Raw genomic sequence first — 18402 nt, 5'->3', positions numbered from 1 at the left:
ATTCTTTTCATCCCAATCACCTGGACCATTTCTACTCATGCTTTTAAACCCTGGCTTACATGTCACTTCACACTTTTGCCTTAACTAAGTAACATCCATTTGATATTGATAAGTTATCCCTTCTAACCCATCTTGTATACATATTACATATTAGTTAATATGCATGTGTCAGGTCTTCTGCTAGATTGTAAGCTGCAGGAGTGTAGGAGTGGTATTTTCTCCAGTCATTTAGTTTTTGTTAAGTGCCTACTAAGTGCACTACTAAGTACTGTGTTATGCAAACAAGAGAAAAAGAAAAGCAAAAAACAGACCCTGCTCTCACAGAGCTTGTAGTATGATGGGGTGGGAGACATGTAAACCAATATGTGCAAGACACAGACAGGACAGATTGGGGGTAGTCTTAGAGGGAAAACGCTAAGACATCAAAAATAGTCAAACACTCAATGGTTTATTGAATTTGTGTTGGAGTCTGGCCAGGGCTATATCCTAATGCTGCACACTAGATGGGATGAGGGGAACTGTGGCTGTCACAAACTTTTTCTGGGACCCTCACAAGCCCTTTGTTTCTTAATGGGTAAAATGAGGCAGATGGACTAGAATACCACAGAGTATTTTCTGTCAACTATGGGTTCATGGCAGATTGTTACTGATCTGGGAAATAGTTCTTTTCCCGCTCTAGATTTTTATGGTTTTGTTCTGAATTTCATGAACACTTTTAAAAAAAAAAGAAAAAGAACATTTCCATATACAAAATAGGACTGAAAAGAGGATTATTTGCAAAATGGCAAATCTCTATGATGAACAATTCAGCATGTTTTAAAAAAAAAACATGCCACATAATAAATTCAGCATATTACTTTCAAAGCTGTCCTGCTTGTCTTCGTTCCCTTCTGAACTTTCTCTGTTTACTTTAGTATATTTTAAAACAGGCTTCTTCTTTTCCCTCTGGTTCTTTTTGGATAACACTGTGGCCAGTTTCCCTGCCTCCCAAATGCCACTGTCATAAAGAAAGAAAAACACAAGCCTCGGAGCAAATATGCAAGTCAGACAAAGGAAGACCACCCGTCTGGATGACCCAGGAATGTGTCTGTCTCACTGTGCCCACTGAGCTGCCCCTTGGGCTTCATGTACTCTGCAGTTGTGGTTGGTCACTCAGACTTCTTTGCAGCATTGTTATTATTGTATAAATAATTAATGGGCCTTTGCTTTGGTTCCATTTCTTTGTTTCAGCAAAAAGAGATGGTGCTTCTTAAAACTTACACATTTAAAAGTAACTCCTCTTATTTCTCCCAGTTCCCCACCTCTGACTACCCTGTAGTCCCCAAGGGATTGATTCTTGAGCTCTTGGCTTTGGCCTTGTTTGGATTAGGAAACATTACTTTAAGCTTCCATGATCCTGGGAAGATGAGAAGTCCTGAGGCTTCTCTGGTGTCCTCACAGACCTCCCCTCAGGTCCAGAAATGAGTCTGCAGAATGCCTTGTGGATTGGTGATGATCTGGGAAGCTTACATAACCCTTCTCAGAATAGTGTTTTTAAATGTATAACATATAATACATAGGATCACTTAGGAAAGCAGTTGGTTTAGCCCTTCATCTTACAGATAAAGTAGAATTGCTTAAACTGAGGCTTTTGAGGGAGCTAGTTAAGTTGACTTTCCCAAGGTCACATAGCAATGTTCTACTAGGAAGACCAGGAAAGGCCAAAACAGATTCTGCTCTCAAATAATTCATAGCATAATGGGGGAGACTTGCAAACAAATATACAAAGAAGATAGGATATGTCCATAAATAAAGAATTGGTACTAGGTGAATGTCTGTCCAAACAGGTCATGGTTGGTGCTTACTCCATCTTTGTTTCCACAAGGCAGCTCAAGAGTTGGTGAGATGGAAGGACCAAAGTATAAGGTAGAGTTTGGAGTCTCCACTGGTGGCCATCATCTAGACTATTGAAAGATGGCAGTCAGATAATATGGAGATGGAAGGGGATTTATGGAAACAGCTTATTGTTATCATTGTTAGCTGCCTTGTCCAGGGGTTTGGCCTGTGGTTTTAATAATTGTGATCCTTGGCTGAAAAAAAAATTAAGTTTTCAAGAAATAGCTAAAATTTGCAAGCTGATTAGTCCTGTGACCATAGGTAAGTTATTTCACTTGATTGGAATGTGTCACCTTTAAAATAGGGAGGACAATCACAGTTGTAACTACTTGAATGAGTTATTGTGAAGTTCAGATGAGATAATGTGTATGGAGGACTTTAAATACCTGCTGCTATCATTATGATTATAAATTTAAAGCTTCTTGGAAGGTAATAACATCTTAGATAAATGTTTTTACCTGGAAAAAGAACAGTAAAAGAATGGTCCAAAAAACTCTTTGTGAGTTGGGTGGACTGTAATAGCCACGTTGGATTTCTTCTTTCTTCTGGGCACCTTTTAGAATAATTAGGGTGCCAGTGATGGTTTTTTCTTTGAAGCTTTTGGTAATTGTTATGTATAATATGCAGTTGATCTGTAACTCTAAAATAGAGAGTATCTTTTGTGCCTTTCTTCCCTCCCTCCTTCCCATTCTTCCTTGGGTCTAGTTTAAGTGCTAAGCACAAAGAGGATTCCTTCCTTATGGAGATGCTATCTTTGTTGGCTGGAGGCTGTGGTTGGAGGGATGAATTTGGAACTAGCCACTGGACCAATGTTTCCTGTCCTTTTTCCAATCTTTGATAAACTAATTAACTTGCCAGGTGATATAGTTAGGAATGGCGTCTTCCCCCCTCTCCTCCTCCTTTCAAATCCATATATTAATTCAACAAACACTTACTATGTATTTACTATGAATAATTCAAAATCATTTATTTGTACTGTTCATCCCCCAGCCATTCCCATTCCCTCCCTCCCTCCCTTCCTCTCTCTGTCTCCGTCACTGTCTGTCTGTCTGTCTCTCTCTCTCTCTCTCACACACACACACACACACACACACACACACACACACACATACACACTACTCTTTCTCCACTGTAGTTATTACTGCCTCTCCAACTCCTTAGTCAGAAATTGGCCAAAGAAGTGAGGAAGTCCAGGCTGTTATAGCACATCCAGGATGTCCTTTGCGACACGCCAAAAAATTATGATGCAAGGGTTTGGGAAACAATGAATTAGCCAGTTCAGAAGAGGTGGGAAGGGGGGTGGGAGGGACAGGCTGGGGGAAGGATTTGGAAGCATTGTGAAGGAGACGATGATTAATTGTATGTAACATAAAAGTAGAGGTTTTTAGCTGTAGTTTTCCAAAGGCCAAATTATATCTAACTTGCTCCTGAAATTATACCTCTTCCCAGAAGACTCCTCTGGTTAATTCCCTCCTAAATGAAATTCCTATAAATTCTTCACCCAGCACCAAGTTTCATAAATTAATAGAAGACATAAAAGTTTACTTACTATAGTCTAATGAACATTTAAGTCCTCCTGCCTCTGACGTTTATCGTCTGTGGAAATCTTGGGCCACTTCCTTTAGTTGTAAAGTGAAGGGGATATAATGGATAGAATCCTGGATCTGGAATCAGGAAGATCAGAATTCGAATCCTATCTCAAATACTTATCTGTGACCCTAGACAAATCCTTTAATGGCTCTTTCACTCAGTTTCCCCAGCTATAAAATGGGGATAAAAATGGCACTTACCTCTCAGGATGGTTGTGAGATATTTGTAAGGCAAATCACAAAGCTTAAAGCACTATGTAAATGCTGTATATTATTAGTAGTAGTTATTATATGCCAGAGGAGTGCTAATACTAATAATAGTTTTATGGTTTACAAAATACATTTAAAAGGTAGGCTGGTTTTTATTGGTCAATTGTGTTTGACTCCTCATGACCCCACTGGGGGTTTTCTTGGCAAACATATTGGAGTGACTTGCCACTTCCTTCTCCAGCTTATTTTACAGAGGAGGAAACTGAGGCAGGCAGGGCTAGGGTCACATAGATAGAAGGAGTATCTGAGGCCGGATCAAGCCTTCCTGATTCTTGGGCCAGCATTCTATCCCATGTACTACCCTGCTGCCCCTTAGGTAGGTCGGGTACGTTTAAGAATTTTTCAGTGAATGATGAAACCAAAGCTCAGAAAAATAAGGATTTGTTGTCTGTTTCTTGCATCTCTCTTACTTTCTCTCCAGGAATTTGGTTGTTATTCCACTTGGTATCTTTAGTATTGATATTACTTCATTATCTATGGTGCTCTTTAGCAAAACATAGTTTCCTTATCTCTTTTAATTAGATTTATTTTTGCTTTTGCTTCCTCTGAGATTGGGGTAACTCATTTGTAATGGTTTGGTAGCTGGGGAGTCTCTACCCCGACCTAGGACTCATGTGTGACCCCAAGCTGCTAGGCCATGTGCTGATGAGCCTCCAATGCTGAGGGAGCTAAGAGAAAAGGAAGGGAGACAGGGAGCTGAGGGGTTGCGGGAGGGCCTGAAAGGGGAAGTTGGTGGTCATTGTAAAGGGTGATGGAGGAGCGCAGCCTGGCTCAGCTGCTTTTTAGTGAGCCCATGATAGACACTCTGCTTACGTGCACTTTAGCTACCTCCTCTGTAAAATGGGATCATAATAAGAGCTGCCCAGCTGACCTCCTAGGAGTGAAGTTCGGATGGATGAGCTTTAAGCAGTGAAATGGGCCAGCCCCATGTGAAAGAGTTTGTTCCTAAGCTCTCAGAAAGCAGTTAGGGCACTTTGAATAATGCCCAGGAAGGGATGCAAATAGAGCCTCCATTCCAGAACTTTTTTGCTGATGGGTGGGAGGACCTTCTGCTTTCTTGGCCCTGGTCCCAGCCTCTGCTTCAGGGGCCTCTGCCACTTTCCCCAACAGCTCTTGCCCGCTCTGGCTTCAGAGCGGACATTGTCACATAGGCCATTAATTCCCTGCTGCCAGCAGAAGCGGGCATCCAGAAGAGCTGATCGGGGCCTCAAAATGGATGCTTTGGGTCATGTGGACGCTGGTCTGTGGGAAGAGCAAGGACCAGGGCTCCCTTCTCTCCCCATGGGCCTCCCCAGTTTGGGTTGGAGCAGCGTGTCTGCATTCTATAAGGGGCTCAATTAGTTCCATGCTCCTGAAACTGTACACATTTTTTACAGCATTTTGCCACTTCTCCTGGACCCTCCAACTTTATAACTACTTAGACTGGGAATCGCCATAAAAAGTTAATAAAAGTCCAGTGTCTGACACTTAAATTAAGCCCCAAGGCTAATGTCAAATGATACCTTCTGAAGAGCCTGCCTTGAACTCTGAACTTCGGATATTTGCTTAAGAAAAAAGAAAATCTCATTTTAATGAGAATTACAAGGGGAAAGCAGGGTTCTTTCTTCATGGGAAGGATACATTTACAGTCTTAACTGTTGGGAATCTCCGATTTTTCTGCCAGAGATTGTGGACATTTTTGATTTCTCAACGCAGAGAGTATAGTAAAATATGTGGCACACATTCCCTAGGAAACTTTGTACTAGAGGAAAGTGTAGAAAAGCTGTTCCCTTAATAGGGCCTCTCCTTTTTTTCCCCCCCTTCCTTTCCGTTTTCCTCTCCTGAAACATTTGGCCGGAGGAGCCTGCTTCCCTGGGATGGTGTGAAGGGGTCCCACTCCAAGCCAATTTGCTGAGCATCAGCTTTCCAGGTGGGAGGAGAGCAGGGCTATCTGTTGGGCGCCTGGGTGACTTGCTTACCTTTGGACCACTTAAACCTTGGTGGTGCTTCAGAAGCATTGTTTTTAATTAGGAAGCTTTATTTTTAACCGGAGTGGAGCAGACTTTTATCTCCCAGGCAGGATGTGTGGTTTGGGGTTGACATCCATGGAAGCACATGATGCTTGCTAAGCGCTGGAGCCTTGGTTATGATTCACTGGGGAGAAACATGGAAAACAATGTCTGTTTTTTAGTTCTGGGAACCGGGAAAATGCACCAGAGATGTGAGCAATGTATCACTTTACTAAAATTGACCTATGAGCACTTGGGATTTTCTTTTTGGGTGTCATGTCCATCTCTTACTGGCTATGGGATGGCACTGCTCCTGTGTTTCAGCTCACACGGTTGGCTTGTTGTTTTTCCCAGTCACGAAAGAGTCACATTCTGGAGTTTGTTTGGCAGACTGGCTCTGGTCGTTGCAGGTATGCGTTTATTGCTGTCCAATGTACTTCCCAAACTTGACATTGGCAGAATTTGGTCACCAAGATCTATGAATCTATTTCCTGATCATAGAAAGTTCCTCTCTGGAAACGAGCCACTTGCACACTGTGGCGTGGATAGACTATTTATATATATTTTTAAATCTCAGTTTTCTCATTTATAAAAAAAACAGTTTGGGTTGACTGGTTGGTAAAGTCCCTTCCGGCTCCAGGATTCCACGTGAACTAAAAGTTTCTACCAAGGAGCATTGCCCAGAAAAAAATTTCATTTTCACAAGAAAAACATTTTGCTCTTTCTTTCAAAAATGAAAGTAGACATATGTAGTTCCCAGGAAGCATGTGTACTCACGTAGTACCTTCCCACATCAATGGAGTTTATGTTTCAGAGTAAATAACTGTAGTACAGTAGAAGCCGGTTTATCTAGTGTTCTGTCAGTCAACATACCATTCACAGGCACTGTCGCACATCTGCTCGGCAGTGATCACTGAGGTTTATGATGGGGCCCCTAAGGCACCAGAGAGCCATCCTGTCATTGTGAACCATCAAAGAAAGATTAAATTATATCCATATATTTTCATTGTTAAATTTTTTTTTTAACTGTTCAATTCTTTAAAATCATCCATATAATGGGCATCTATGTTAACTCTAATAGCCAGAGTGTTTGATTAATTGGAATCTCGGTTCCCAAACATAGGTCCATACATTTTAGAGTCCAATTGGATGAGGAAATCCAGAGTGAGAGGAAGGAACTTGCTCAAACCCAGAACCTCTGGACTTGGGTCTAATGCTTGTTCTACTCCCTGCTGGGTGAAACTTTAAGCTTCAAGTGCCGTGGAGCTGTCAGGATTTACTGTTAGACTCACCAATCTATAGTTAGGACCGGCCTCCCCTCCCTCAGCACCCCATCCCCCCCATTTCCTTGTCCAATTCCAGAGAATAAAGGGAAAGCTACAGAAATAGCAATGGTATGTCCATGTGTCAGTGTGAGAGAATGTGAGGTTTAATGGCCAGAAGATTACATAGCATTACTGAAACCCAGGAAATGAATGGAGGAGTCAGCCCATGTGGATATTCCCGCCCAGGCCCTACTGATTTATTTACAAAGAGAGCTTTACTTAGCACATGGAAATGCTATTAAAACAATAACAACGGAGTAATAGTGAGGTAACAAAAGCCAGCATTTCTCTGGCACCTTGAGTTTTGCAAAAGACTTTCTCTGTATTAATTATCTGCTCAGCAACCTTGGAAAGTAGCTCCCATCCCTCCACTTTACAGATGAGGAAATAGTGTCTGAGTAAGTGTTGGAGGCAGGATTCTTTCTAGTCCCATGTGTCACCTAGCTGCCTCTACTTCCCCAGGGAGGAAGATGTGGCCTTTGGGTGTTACTCAGAGACTCAAACCTTCCCTGTTGTTCTGAGCTTAAATCCATACTTGTCCCATGTCTGTTCGTGGCTTGTCCATTCCTTAATGGTCCATAGAATCTAGCTCTTCTGCCTCTGACCTAATTTAGATCAGGGCCCCAGTTGTTGGCTGATTTATTGGGCTGTTCTGATGTATCAGTTAGATCGCTGGTGTTGGGTTCAAGCAGCAAAAGGGGCCACTTAATCGCAATAAGGGTTTTTGCAGCTCCATGTGGACTCAGAAAACCCCAGATTGGCACGGTCTGTATTTTATCATATTTGTATTTATTTTGTTATGTATTTCCACATTACATTAAGTCCATGTGCTACATGTTGGGTACCTCTGGGTTAGATTGTAAACTGCTTAAGAGAAAAAGCTCCACAACTTGACATTTCTTCTGCACCCCCACATTAATTACCTTCTTGTCTGAACTCCTGGAGTACTGTTAGTCCGTACTAATAAATTTGACAGTTATATTGTCTTTTTTTTTTTTTTTTTTTTTAGGTATTCTCTTCTCTTCCTGGTTAGGTTAAGTCTTCAGAGAACTGTTTTGTACTATTTCTGTCTTTCTGAACCTAGAAGTGAGAGTAAATATTTGTTAAGTGACTTGTTTGGAAAACAAGCAAACATTCAGTCTCTTACTTCATTGCCTGAAGGGAATATAGCTTGCCAGGCACTTTGCTAAGCACTTTTAACAAATATTATCTCATTTGATCATCACAATAACCTTGAGAGATAGGTGCTTTTACTTGCCACATTTTATGGATGAGAAAACCGAGGCAAGCTGAGCTTACATGACTTGTTCAGTATCACACAGCTGGTGAGTGTGGGTTGAACTCGGATGTTCCTGACTGGAGGCCCAGTGCTCTATCCTCTGACACTCAGCCGCAGAATGGAGCCTTCTTTTTATACCAAAGCAGTCTTGGAATTTGTTTTACTGGACTATGCATATTTGTTATAATTCATTTCTTTCCCAAAGCTGAGTAGGAGAGAAATATAGTTACATTCATTGAAAAAATTGGAAAATATAGAAATGTAAGCTATTTTAGAAAGACTTCCATTAAAATTGATTGTTAATTATTATTAATTATTAATAGAGTTGAGGTTTTGAGTCGCTTCTTCGGAGTCTGTCAACAAAACTCTAAAAGCGGCGCCTCTGGTGTGGGAATATGTGGGAATAGCTCCTTCCGTTAGCGAAACCTTTTGTGAGGTGCCAAGTTTCGACCTTCACGTGTCCATGTTTTCTTCCCAGGAGCAAGAATGGGGATTGCCGAAAAGAACACCGGGAAAGAAGCCGCAGCCCCATTGAACGCGCCGTGGCTCCCACCATGAGTCTGCATGGCAATCACATGTACGCCTCCATCCCCAGCATCACCATGGAGCAGCCCCTTGCACTGACCAAAAACAGCATGGATGCCAGCAGGACAGTCGGCATCCCCCCCGCATTGACCTGCGTGGAACGGCAGCAGGCAAGTAAAGCGTTATTCCAAGGAGGAGTTCGCGGCCTTCCAGGCCCACGTCAGGAACTAGAGGGACGGGTCATCCTCCGGTCTGGGGATCAGTAAGGGGATGGAGGCAATGAGCCTTAGATGTATGTGGTTGGGGTTGATTAGGTGATTTAAAATGAACATCATCAGCCACCTGGGAACATCCTGTTTTGGCAGTGGGGGAAACGGGAAGCCCTGTTACATGGGAAACCGCTTTATGAGCCACTAGTTCACTTTGTGACGCTTAGCGGTTTTTAAAAGTTTCTCTGAGGACTCAGTTTCCTCATTTGTACAACGGTGGGACTGTACCGAGTATCCTCTCTCAGTTCCACACCTAGTCCATCCTGCTTTTCTGAGATGGACGCTGGAGAGGAGGGAAGCTTTCAGGAGCCACCCTTGAGAGAAGGCTGTGAGTGGTAGGGAGGCCCATGAGCCTTTGCTGGTTTTCTCGGCCAAAGAAGTGCCTGATGTAGTGTTCATGAGGACCCTGTGGCTGACACAGAGAGATTAAAAAGCGGGGTGCACATCAGCGGGGCCTTCCTCCCCTGTCTTTGACCAACCTGCATTTATCAAGGACTTTCCAAGACTGGGTACCATGCAAGGCCCTGGGTAAAGCCGTCTGCCCTGGCTTGAGGCAGGAGACGGTAATCAAGGGGGGCAGAGTTAACGTGTGTTCAGCATTTTACTGGAATGTTTCTTTTTCTTTCCTTTTTAAAACATTACATATTCCAACTCGCCATCCCATGATAGCTCCCCACTCGGATGAGCTTTGGCTGTTGTAACAGTGCTAACCGGCCGACCCAGAGGCATGGACTCTTTACATAGAGTTCAACTTTTCCTTCCTGCCCAACTATATTGATCTGTTGACAATTAAAAGGAAAAGTCCAGCTTTTCATTTCGTCCCACTTGTCGTGTGATGGCGGGGCTACCTATCAGCCTGGCTTCCGGCCCTGACCCAGTTATAGGGCTCTTCTCTTTCCTAACCTGCTTCTTCCTGACCTCTGGCCCCTCCACATTCATCTGTTTCCAGGTGTTTGTCTTGATTTCGTTTGTTTGACTACATATTTCCCATGACTGTTTGGCTGGAGTAGACCTTTAGCAAGAGGTGACACAGCCCGGGAGAGCAGTTCTGTGGCCAGGATTTTATCCACCTGTCGGTGGGTCAGAGAGGAGGGGGCCATAGGGGCTGGCAACCAGCACCTCTCTGTGGCATGGGAAGTGTGACTGCTTTGGGAAAAGCGGGACGGGCAAAGGGGCTGACATGGAGGCGACGTGGGTAACTCCATGTTCTCAGGAGGAGTAGCTGCATGGGAGTGGGTGCCGGACCCAGCAAATGTGCCGAGAACACCAGGTGGGGAGCTTTGGAGGTGCCATGGCTGAAGATGAGGCAGAATAAGCAGGTTTTAGAAGTAAGAGCAGGAGATACCATTCCTTGGAGTTGTGGAGGCCCCCTGGATTAGAAGTCTGGCAAAGCTGTCTGGGTGGAAATAACGTTGGACCTTAGACCATTGACTTGATTTGCCTGACCTCTATTTCCTTATCTGTAAAAGGAGGTTAGACTAGATTGTCCTAAGATAGGAGATTCTTAGAGCTCTGAGGGATTTGTTTTCTGGTCCGATCCCACTTCTCCCTCTCCCCACCCCTTCACCTCATTCCTGATGCTTTAGCTTCCCAATGGGGCATGTGTTCAGGGGCAGAGGGGGCGTGGAGGGCGTGTGTCTGCATCTCTACCTGCTTTTCCCCTCTGCCAAACCAGAGAGCGTCGTGGAGCTGGAAGGGCCCAGAGGGTACTGGGCCCCACGGCCGGAGGATGCCCATGGAGTCAGATTATTCTCGGCCCTCTGGGCTCTGCTTTTACAGGAGAGGATTTCATAAGGAGAAGGCGGAAAGTTTTTTATAAGAAAGTGAATAATTCCGATGGTAGATTACATTATACCAGGATGGGGTCAGTTCCAGCATCGACCCGGGCCAGCTGCTGGCCATGGTGGGCTCTCGCTCCCTTTCTGGCCAAGCCCCACTTTGAATCCTACAAACATCAATCTCTGCTGAGCCCATGAGAGGAGACAGATGGCACAGCCCCCAAATGAGCAGAGATTGGCACTAAGGGAGAAGTTCTCTTTAACCCCATCCATGGTTCAATTCTTTCCCTGCTCTTGGAGGGGTCTGTACTGCTCCAGCTGGGCTCAGTCCTTTCACAAGTGACTGGATCTTTTTCTCTTCTCCTTTAAGATGAGGTCTTCTTCAGGGCTCCCCAAGGCCATTCTACCCTTCAAGCTATCCCCCCATGAACATGCTGAATGCAGTGTATCGCACCCACCTCCTGTCTGAGCAGTACCAGGGAGCTTGAAGTGACTGATCTCATCAGACTTGGGGGGGACGTGCAGGCAGGGCTTACACACATTCACTTCTGACCTGTATTTTTCATCTATATTTCTGTGTATATATACGAATGAATCTCTGCGTAGCCAAACTCCATTCCAGACTGACTGCTTTCTGTGGAGGAGATGGCTGTGTATCCAAGGGTCTGTGCAGCAGGGATTGCTGTTTTAGGGACTGGAGGCTCTCTCCTGCCTCTGTCACAGAAACTGCCTCCTCCCAAAAAGACTCCCAGAGAAAATTGTGGATACCTCTTTGGGGGGTTTTGTCCCAGTAGGAGAGATTTTGACTTGGCCAGGCGGCATTGATCGTGAGGGCTTCCAGACAGCGGAGAGATGGTCCCGAAAATATTACTATTTGTGAAGTCCAAAATGGGGGAAAGAGAAGCCAGGGCTGTTAAGAGGTGCTCGCTGGCCAGGTCCCGAGTGGGCTTTTTCCCAAAGAGTTCAAGTTCTTCTCTAAACCTGCCCACCTGTGACTTGTTCAACCTGAGGTTTCAAACTCGGAGGTTTGGGCCGAAGGTATAAATCTGCTTTTTAAAAAAAGTCTCTATTTTCACTCTTGGAGAAGAGAATATTGTCCTTTGGTTTTCTAAAGTGGTGGATCGGTCACAGGAAGGGGAATGCTAACTGCTAGTTAGTTCAACTCAAGAAACATTGATTAATAGCTCACTGTGTATGGGACATTGGACTGGGAATAAAATGATTTAAATAAGTGATTTAAAACTAGTCTTTCAACCCAAGGTTTTGCAAGGGTGAATGTAGAAAACTATCTTTGCATGTATTTGGAAAAAGAAAATATTATTTAAAAAAAACTCATCCCACACTTTAGAAGCTATGATGATGAGGAGGGGGGGGGGAGGATAATGATAATAGCTAGCATTTATATAGAGTTTTGCGATTTGCAAAATGCTTTACAATTATTGTCGATTGGATCACATAGCTAGGCAGGATTTGAATTCAGGTCTTCCTTGATTCCATGTTGAACACTCTTTGGCCAGACCTAGATCCAGAGCCAAACCAACCATTTTCTTTCCTAAATTTTGCGTGAAGTATATCATGCATCAGCTTGGGTGGGAATAGGGTTCATGTTAGGTGTTCTTTTTGAGAGGAGGAGAGAAGGATGAACTGCTGGCTGCCAGCAGTTTTACAAATGAACTAAACTTCTGCCCTGTCTTGCCTTGCATCCTTAGAACCGCCCCTCAGTTATCACCTGTGCCTCTGCAAGCAACCGTAACTGCAACCTCTCTCACTGCCCCATCGCCCACAGTGGGTGCGTCTCATCTACACCAGCAAACTACAGGCGGCCTCCAAGTAGTAAGTCAACTCTGTTTCTCCCCCCCCCCCCCTTTCCTTTGTAAGAAAAACAGATCATGGGGAAATTCTGTTGTTTCACAAAGTGCTCTTAAATTTGTTTATAAATTCTAACTCTTAAAAAAGTTTTAAAGAATTCGTTAGTCACCACTCCCTTGTTGTTCAGACCAGGAATAATTTAAATAGATGACAAGAAGCCTCCTTCATCTTTCATCACCACCAAATATTTATTTCATGTTTTTCATATTTCTATTCCAAAAGAAAAATTAATGATATTTTTGTTTTGACACAACAGACACTTCCCAACAAATTTTCCCACAAAGTATATCTTCTGAGAACCATTGTGGAATGTTGCCTAATCCAGGGGTTGGGATTGAGATATGGCACTCATTGAATTTATAGTTTACCAACTTTTAGTAGAAAGACTATTGCTTTAATGTAAGAAATGGTTTGAGCATTGTGTGTTCTACTCATCCTGGAGTTTTTGCTAACAAGTTTTCATTGAGTACATCCAGTGTGCATGGCTTTAGGGAACTTTCAAGCTAATTGGAAAGGTGGGATGTAGGCGGACAATTAATAAATGATGGAAGATAGTAAAGGACATAAGTACTGTGGTCATTCAGAGAAAGCTAGGGCATAGACATGGGGGGGCAATAAATAAATGACAGAAGAGAGTAAAGGACGTAAGACTAGTCATTCAGAGAGATGGGGATGGGAATGAGAAGTCTGGGGTATATAGTCCTGCCCTCTGAGTTTTATATCTATTCGAGGGCTAATAGAAGTACATAAAAGGTAGATTACTCAAGTGCCAGATGAAGGCTAAAGACAGCTAATTACCTTAGAAGTTCAAGGGCCCAGGACTTCCTATGGGCTGCGTTAGGCACGGGTGAAACACTCTGGTCCTTTCTTGTGTTTGGGTTTCTTCCTCTGTGGAGGAGACTTTGGGGTTAATCTGCCATTGGGGAAGAGTCTGACCTTCCAGCGGGCAGGGGAAGGCCAGAGTTGCTCCTTCAATGGTGGGAGGAAGGTTGGGTGGAGGGCCCTGAGGTGGCGTGTGTGGGGGCTTTCCGGCTCTGATGGTCTTCTCCTCGGCCTTCCTTCCAGCTACCACTACCTGTGACCCCGTGGTAGAAGAGCACTTCCGCCGGAGCCTCGGCAAGAACTACAAGGAACCAGAGCCCGTGGCAAACTCTGTGTCCATCACGGGGTCGGTGGATGACCACTTTGCCAAAGCACTGGGCGACACGTGGCTGCAGATCAAGGCTGCCAAGGACGGGGCCTCCAGCAGTCCCGAGTCCGCTTCCAGGAGGGGGCAGCCATCCAGCCCTTCTTCCCACATGGTCAATCACAATCACTCTCCCTCCGTCGTCTCATGAAGAGAGGACCGCCGACAGCTCCTCTGCTGGAGAACAAGTGAATCTGCATGGTTTGCCTGAGCTTTGAACCGTCGATGCTTAAATGGAAAATAGTGTGGGGTGGGGTAGGTGATGGGGTGGGGGGAGGTTAGTTTGCAACGTCTTTTTTTTTTTTTTTTTTTTTTGTACTCGCTTGGTATTTGTACAAGGGTGCCCTCAAACATGATAGCAGGAACTATGTGTGAAACATCCGTGTAATGTAGCATCCTTACTTCCTGCCTCAGTTACCAAAGAAACCTCTGATGCAGGTCTGCTGACCCTCTTAACGGAACCGAAATCTGCAATGCGCACGCGCGGCTCGCTAGCTCGCTCACTGAAAGCCATTACGACAGGTGGTTGACCCAAAACGCTTTGTGCTTTCAATTAGCTCTTTGAGACTAGACTTGTTGTGGTTTGCTCCATTGCTTTTACTTTTTGTTCAGTCATTTTGTATGTATATACTTGAAAAGAACTGTCACGTATGATTTGCACTATTGGAGGAGGATTAGTTGCCTGGCAACTTTAGGCAAGATGCTAGTATTTCGAGGGCAAACTGCTGAAAAAAAGGGTTTAAGAATGACATTTCTGTCCATTTATATGTGTTGTTTTTTTGTTTTTTGTTTTTTTTTTTTAAACAAAACCGCTTAGAAGGGGAAGTCTCATACAGGTTATAGGTCTTTCTCTCTTTAGATTTCAGGTGCTTGGTGCTTGCGACTGGACTGCATTACTCGACCGAACACGGGCATTTTATTTTTTCTAAACACTGCAGTTTGTTAGAATAGAGCTGAGGTTGGAGGGTTCAATAGTGCTTTAAAAGATGCATGTTTTATGGAAAAAAATAGCTGGTATCTATTAATGTATAGACAGTTTTAAAACCATAATACTTACTAGCTTCTGTTCAGAATTAGTTTATTTTTGTCAGTTACAGTTCTAGGTATACTCACTGCTGGTACAGTTGTACGCTAAGATTTTTGTATTTGGTATTCACTTTACTCACAGCCGGCACCGGAGGGAACTCCCGCACGGGCCTCCTGAGCGAAGCAGTTCAGCGGGCGACTGGCCGTGTTAGGGGATGACCCGGGGTTGCCCAGACCTGACTCCATCATTTATTCGTGCGTCACTCTGTGCTTTCAACAGATTTGCTTCCTGAGGCTTCAGGATTTGTCCTCAAAACTCCCCTCGATGCAGAAACTGCTCCTTCCACTCTATTGGCCCAACAACAGATCACGGGCAACCTGGGAAGGGATGTCTCCAAACGCTTACTCGTAAGCCTGGGCCAAGGCAGTGTACATTCCTCCATTAGAAGACTTTATACAGTTATTACTGCATTTATTATCATTTGCTATATTAATAGCTACTAACTAGAGATTAGGGAAAGAGGAAAAGCATGGCGAACAACACAGCTGTGGAGTACAGCAGCTTCTCTTTATTGTGTTTTATTATTCTTAGATACGATCCCCAGCCCTTCCTCCCTTCCTTCGCCTCCCCCCCAGACTACATTCCAGCCCCCCCAGAGCAGTTTGGACGCCGGCTCCTCTGGCCAGACGCACGCGGCCTCTCGAAATCGCTGCCGAGTCGGAGGGGGACAGCGAGATTGGGGAATTGGTACTGGGGCCATTGTCACTTGTTTTCGGTTTGAGACGCTTGAAGTTGAGCTGTTTGATTTGGAAAAGGTGCAGGGTGGGATGAGGAGGGGCTTGGCTCTCCTCCCTTGTATTTGTATAGGGTGGCTGCTGAGGTGGGGGGAGTCCGGTGGTGATTTTTTCTGGGTTTGTTTTTTTAAAGAGAAAGGCTCTTTCTGCACCCCCTTCCCCCCCATCCGTGTCGCTACCATCTCCCTGGTAGTCAGTGCTTCTTTGCTTTGGCATTCAGGCCCCTACTCTCTGTAGGAAAACCGTTTGAGAATACTTTTTTTTATATAGGGAACTTTAAGACCATCATTACGCTGTGCGTAAAGAATGTACAGAGAAATTTGTAGGTATTTTTTGAGGAACAATTAATTTGTTAATGATATGTAGCTATTTAATTTTTCCCTTTCCTATTGTAATCATTCATTTTTTTTTGTTTGGAGAAAAAAGTTGATCTTTTTTTGTTTTAGAGTTGTCTGTGATACAGTAAAAGTGCAGGAACACAGTTATTCTATGAGAACACTGCATTTACATTAATAGCCACTAGTTTGTTATCGCTACAGGCTACTGAGTGTTGTAACAGGAAAATACTAACACTGTAGATGGACTCTGTGGACAGTGTGACTCCTAATGACATTTCTTGAACAACGTGGTGAAGACCGTCCTCATTCTCTCTCTCTATTGGGAAAGTCAACGGTGTCGATAACAGCCGGGTCCCTGGGGCTGCTGACTTATCTGCGATAGGTCAAGATGGAGGTGGGTGGGATGGGACAGACTGAACGGGATTGGACGTGCCCCGGCCCAAACGTTCCGAGCGGGAGCCTCGGGAGAGGGGAACCAAACATTTCACGGGGAAGGAATGAGCTCCCTGATCTAAAAAAAGCACAGTGAAGTTTCTTCACCAAGCTGACTTATCCGCAGTTCATTCTGAACCATTCTCTCCATGTTTGTAAATCTGTAATATAACAATCTCTGTGGCCTGTTTCACCTGGACGAAGAAAAAGAAAAAAAAAAGGTTTGGCAGGCCATCTTTTTTTGTACTTAAAAGTAGCCTTAAAGAACAATAAAGTGCTCTTAAAACCATACGCCTGTTTCTGACCCTTGTTGCATGGAGCTGCTGCTGGGGGTGGGCAGAGATGGTGGGCCACTGCCACGGGGTAGGCAAGGGTGAGGGGACATCTCTCTGTCGGGGAATGGCCTCCTGGGAATCTGGGGCCGTGGCTGCCACAAAACGGGTATAGGAGCTGGCCCTGCCTCCTGGATGGGGCACACCCCAACTTCCAGGCTTGGCAGCCATTGCATTACCCATGAAGTAGCTGCCCGGGGCACCGAAGCAGGAGGGGTACTGGTGGGCAGATGGGCTGGCCTCTGCCTCTGCAAACTTTAAATGCTAGGTGGGGCAGCTAGGTGCCCTGCAGGGGGCAGAGTCTGGGCCAGGACTCGGGGAGCGTTTGAATCTGGACCAGACACTTACTAGCTGGTGACCCTGGGCAAGTCTCATTGTCTTGTGTACCTCAGTTTCCTCATATGGACAATGAGCTGAAGAAATGCCAGCCTTTCCAGTATGTGGGCCAAGAAAACCCCAATGGGGGGTCCTAGGGAGACCTGGCTGAAACAACTCAACAATGGCTTTTAAGAGCCAGAGCCCCTCGGTAGGTCAGGGGTTCTTAACCTGAGGTTCATGGGCTAACTTAAGTTTAAAAAAACAAAAGTTTTGGTAGCTGTATTTCCAATAAAATCAGTTTCCTTTTTGTGCTTTGTTTTACGCTTTTAGAAACACTGAGGTTTGCTGCCCTTGCCACCCTGCTAAAGGGTCCAGCACAGACTAAGGATCCCTGAACTGTTCCTTTCTTAGGCTCCAAAAACCTTGTTCTTCTGACCCGAAACAAAGGCTGAGAGGGAACTTGGGGGCATATGTTTGCTAAACACTTGGCACAGGCCAACCACTGGGTTAAGGGACGGACCCACAAATGCAGGACGGAAAAATTGGGGTGGGTTGTACAGTCACCCTAGGGGCGCTCCCCTCAACAATTCCCCAGACGTGATGGCGGCATGCATCAGTCCTGACTCCCCCACCCCTAAAAACTATTTTGATCGATACTTTGATACATCAATTACTTTGCAGTAACCAATAGGACCTTCCCCTAAAACAAAGCAAAACAAAACAAAAATCTGTTAAGCAAAATCACCTAATGGGTCAGTGGCAACTGATGTGTGCTGATGGAGAAGTGGCTCTGGCCCAGGAGAATAGCCACCCCTGTGTGTGTTTGGGGGGGCTCCCCCCTCTCCCACATTGTTGCCAGCTTCCTTCCAATTCACCCCAACCCTATGCCATGTGCACAAAACTCACGGCAGAAGCGTCTTTCTTGGGGCCCAGGGACCCCAGACTCCTCGGGCTGAAAGTTAGGGAACGGAGCTCTCCATGACTGCAGGTGCCAGATGGATCGCAGGCAAGTCAGGATCATCTCTCACTTCTCAAATGAAAACTTTATTTTTTAAATGAAATTACAGGGCCCAACTGGCCGGAGAAACGTGCCCGAGGTTCTGGCAATGATGATGTTCTCAATTTGGCCCATGGCGGTCGGAGGGCCCCATCCGGTCAGGGTCGGCTGGGGGCCAGGTCACCAAATGCCCACCTGGTTGAGCTCTGCT

General features: G+C 44.9%; 1 protein-coding gene across 3 annotated transcripts in view; it reads left to right on the top strand.

Annotated features, from left to right (window-relative positions):
- Positions 1-16833, top strand: part of VGLL4 (vestigial like family member 4) — a 175878-nt gene extending 159045 nt beyond the window's left edge. For all 3 annotated transcript variants that reach the window (XM_003762418.4, XM_003762419.4, XM_023498189.2), the window contains 3 exons: positions 8805-9021; positions 12608-12731; positions 13833-16833. In XM_003762418.4, the coding sequence (XP_003762466.1) occupies positions 8805-9021; positions 12608-12731; positions 13833-14104 (613 nt within the window). In that variant the 3' untranslated portion in view covers positions 14105-16833. The remainder of the gene's footprint in view (positions 1-8804; positions 9022-12607; positions 12732-13832) is intronic.
- Positions 16834-18402: the final 1569 nt, after the last annotated feature.

This window comes from Sarcophilus harrisii, chromosome 1 (genome assembly GCF_902635505.1).
Source record: "Sarcophilus harrisii chromosome 1, mSarHar1.11, whole genome shotgun sequence".
Classification (NCBI taxonomy): Eukaryota; Metazoa; Chordata; class Mammalia; order Dasyuromorphia; family Dasyuridae; genus Sarcophilus; species Sarcophilus harrisii.
This window is presented reverse-complemented; position numbering and strand designations above follow the sequence as displayed.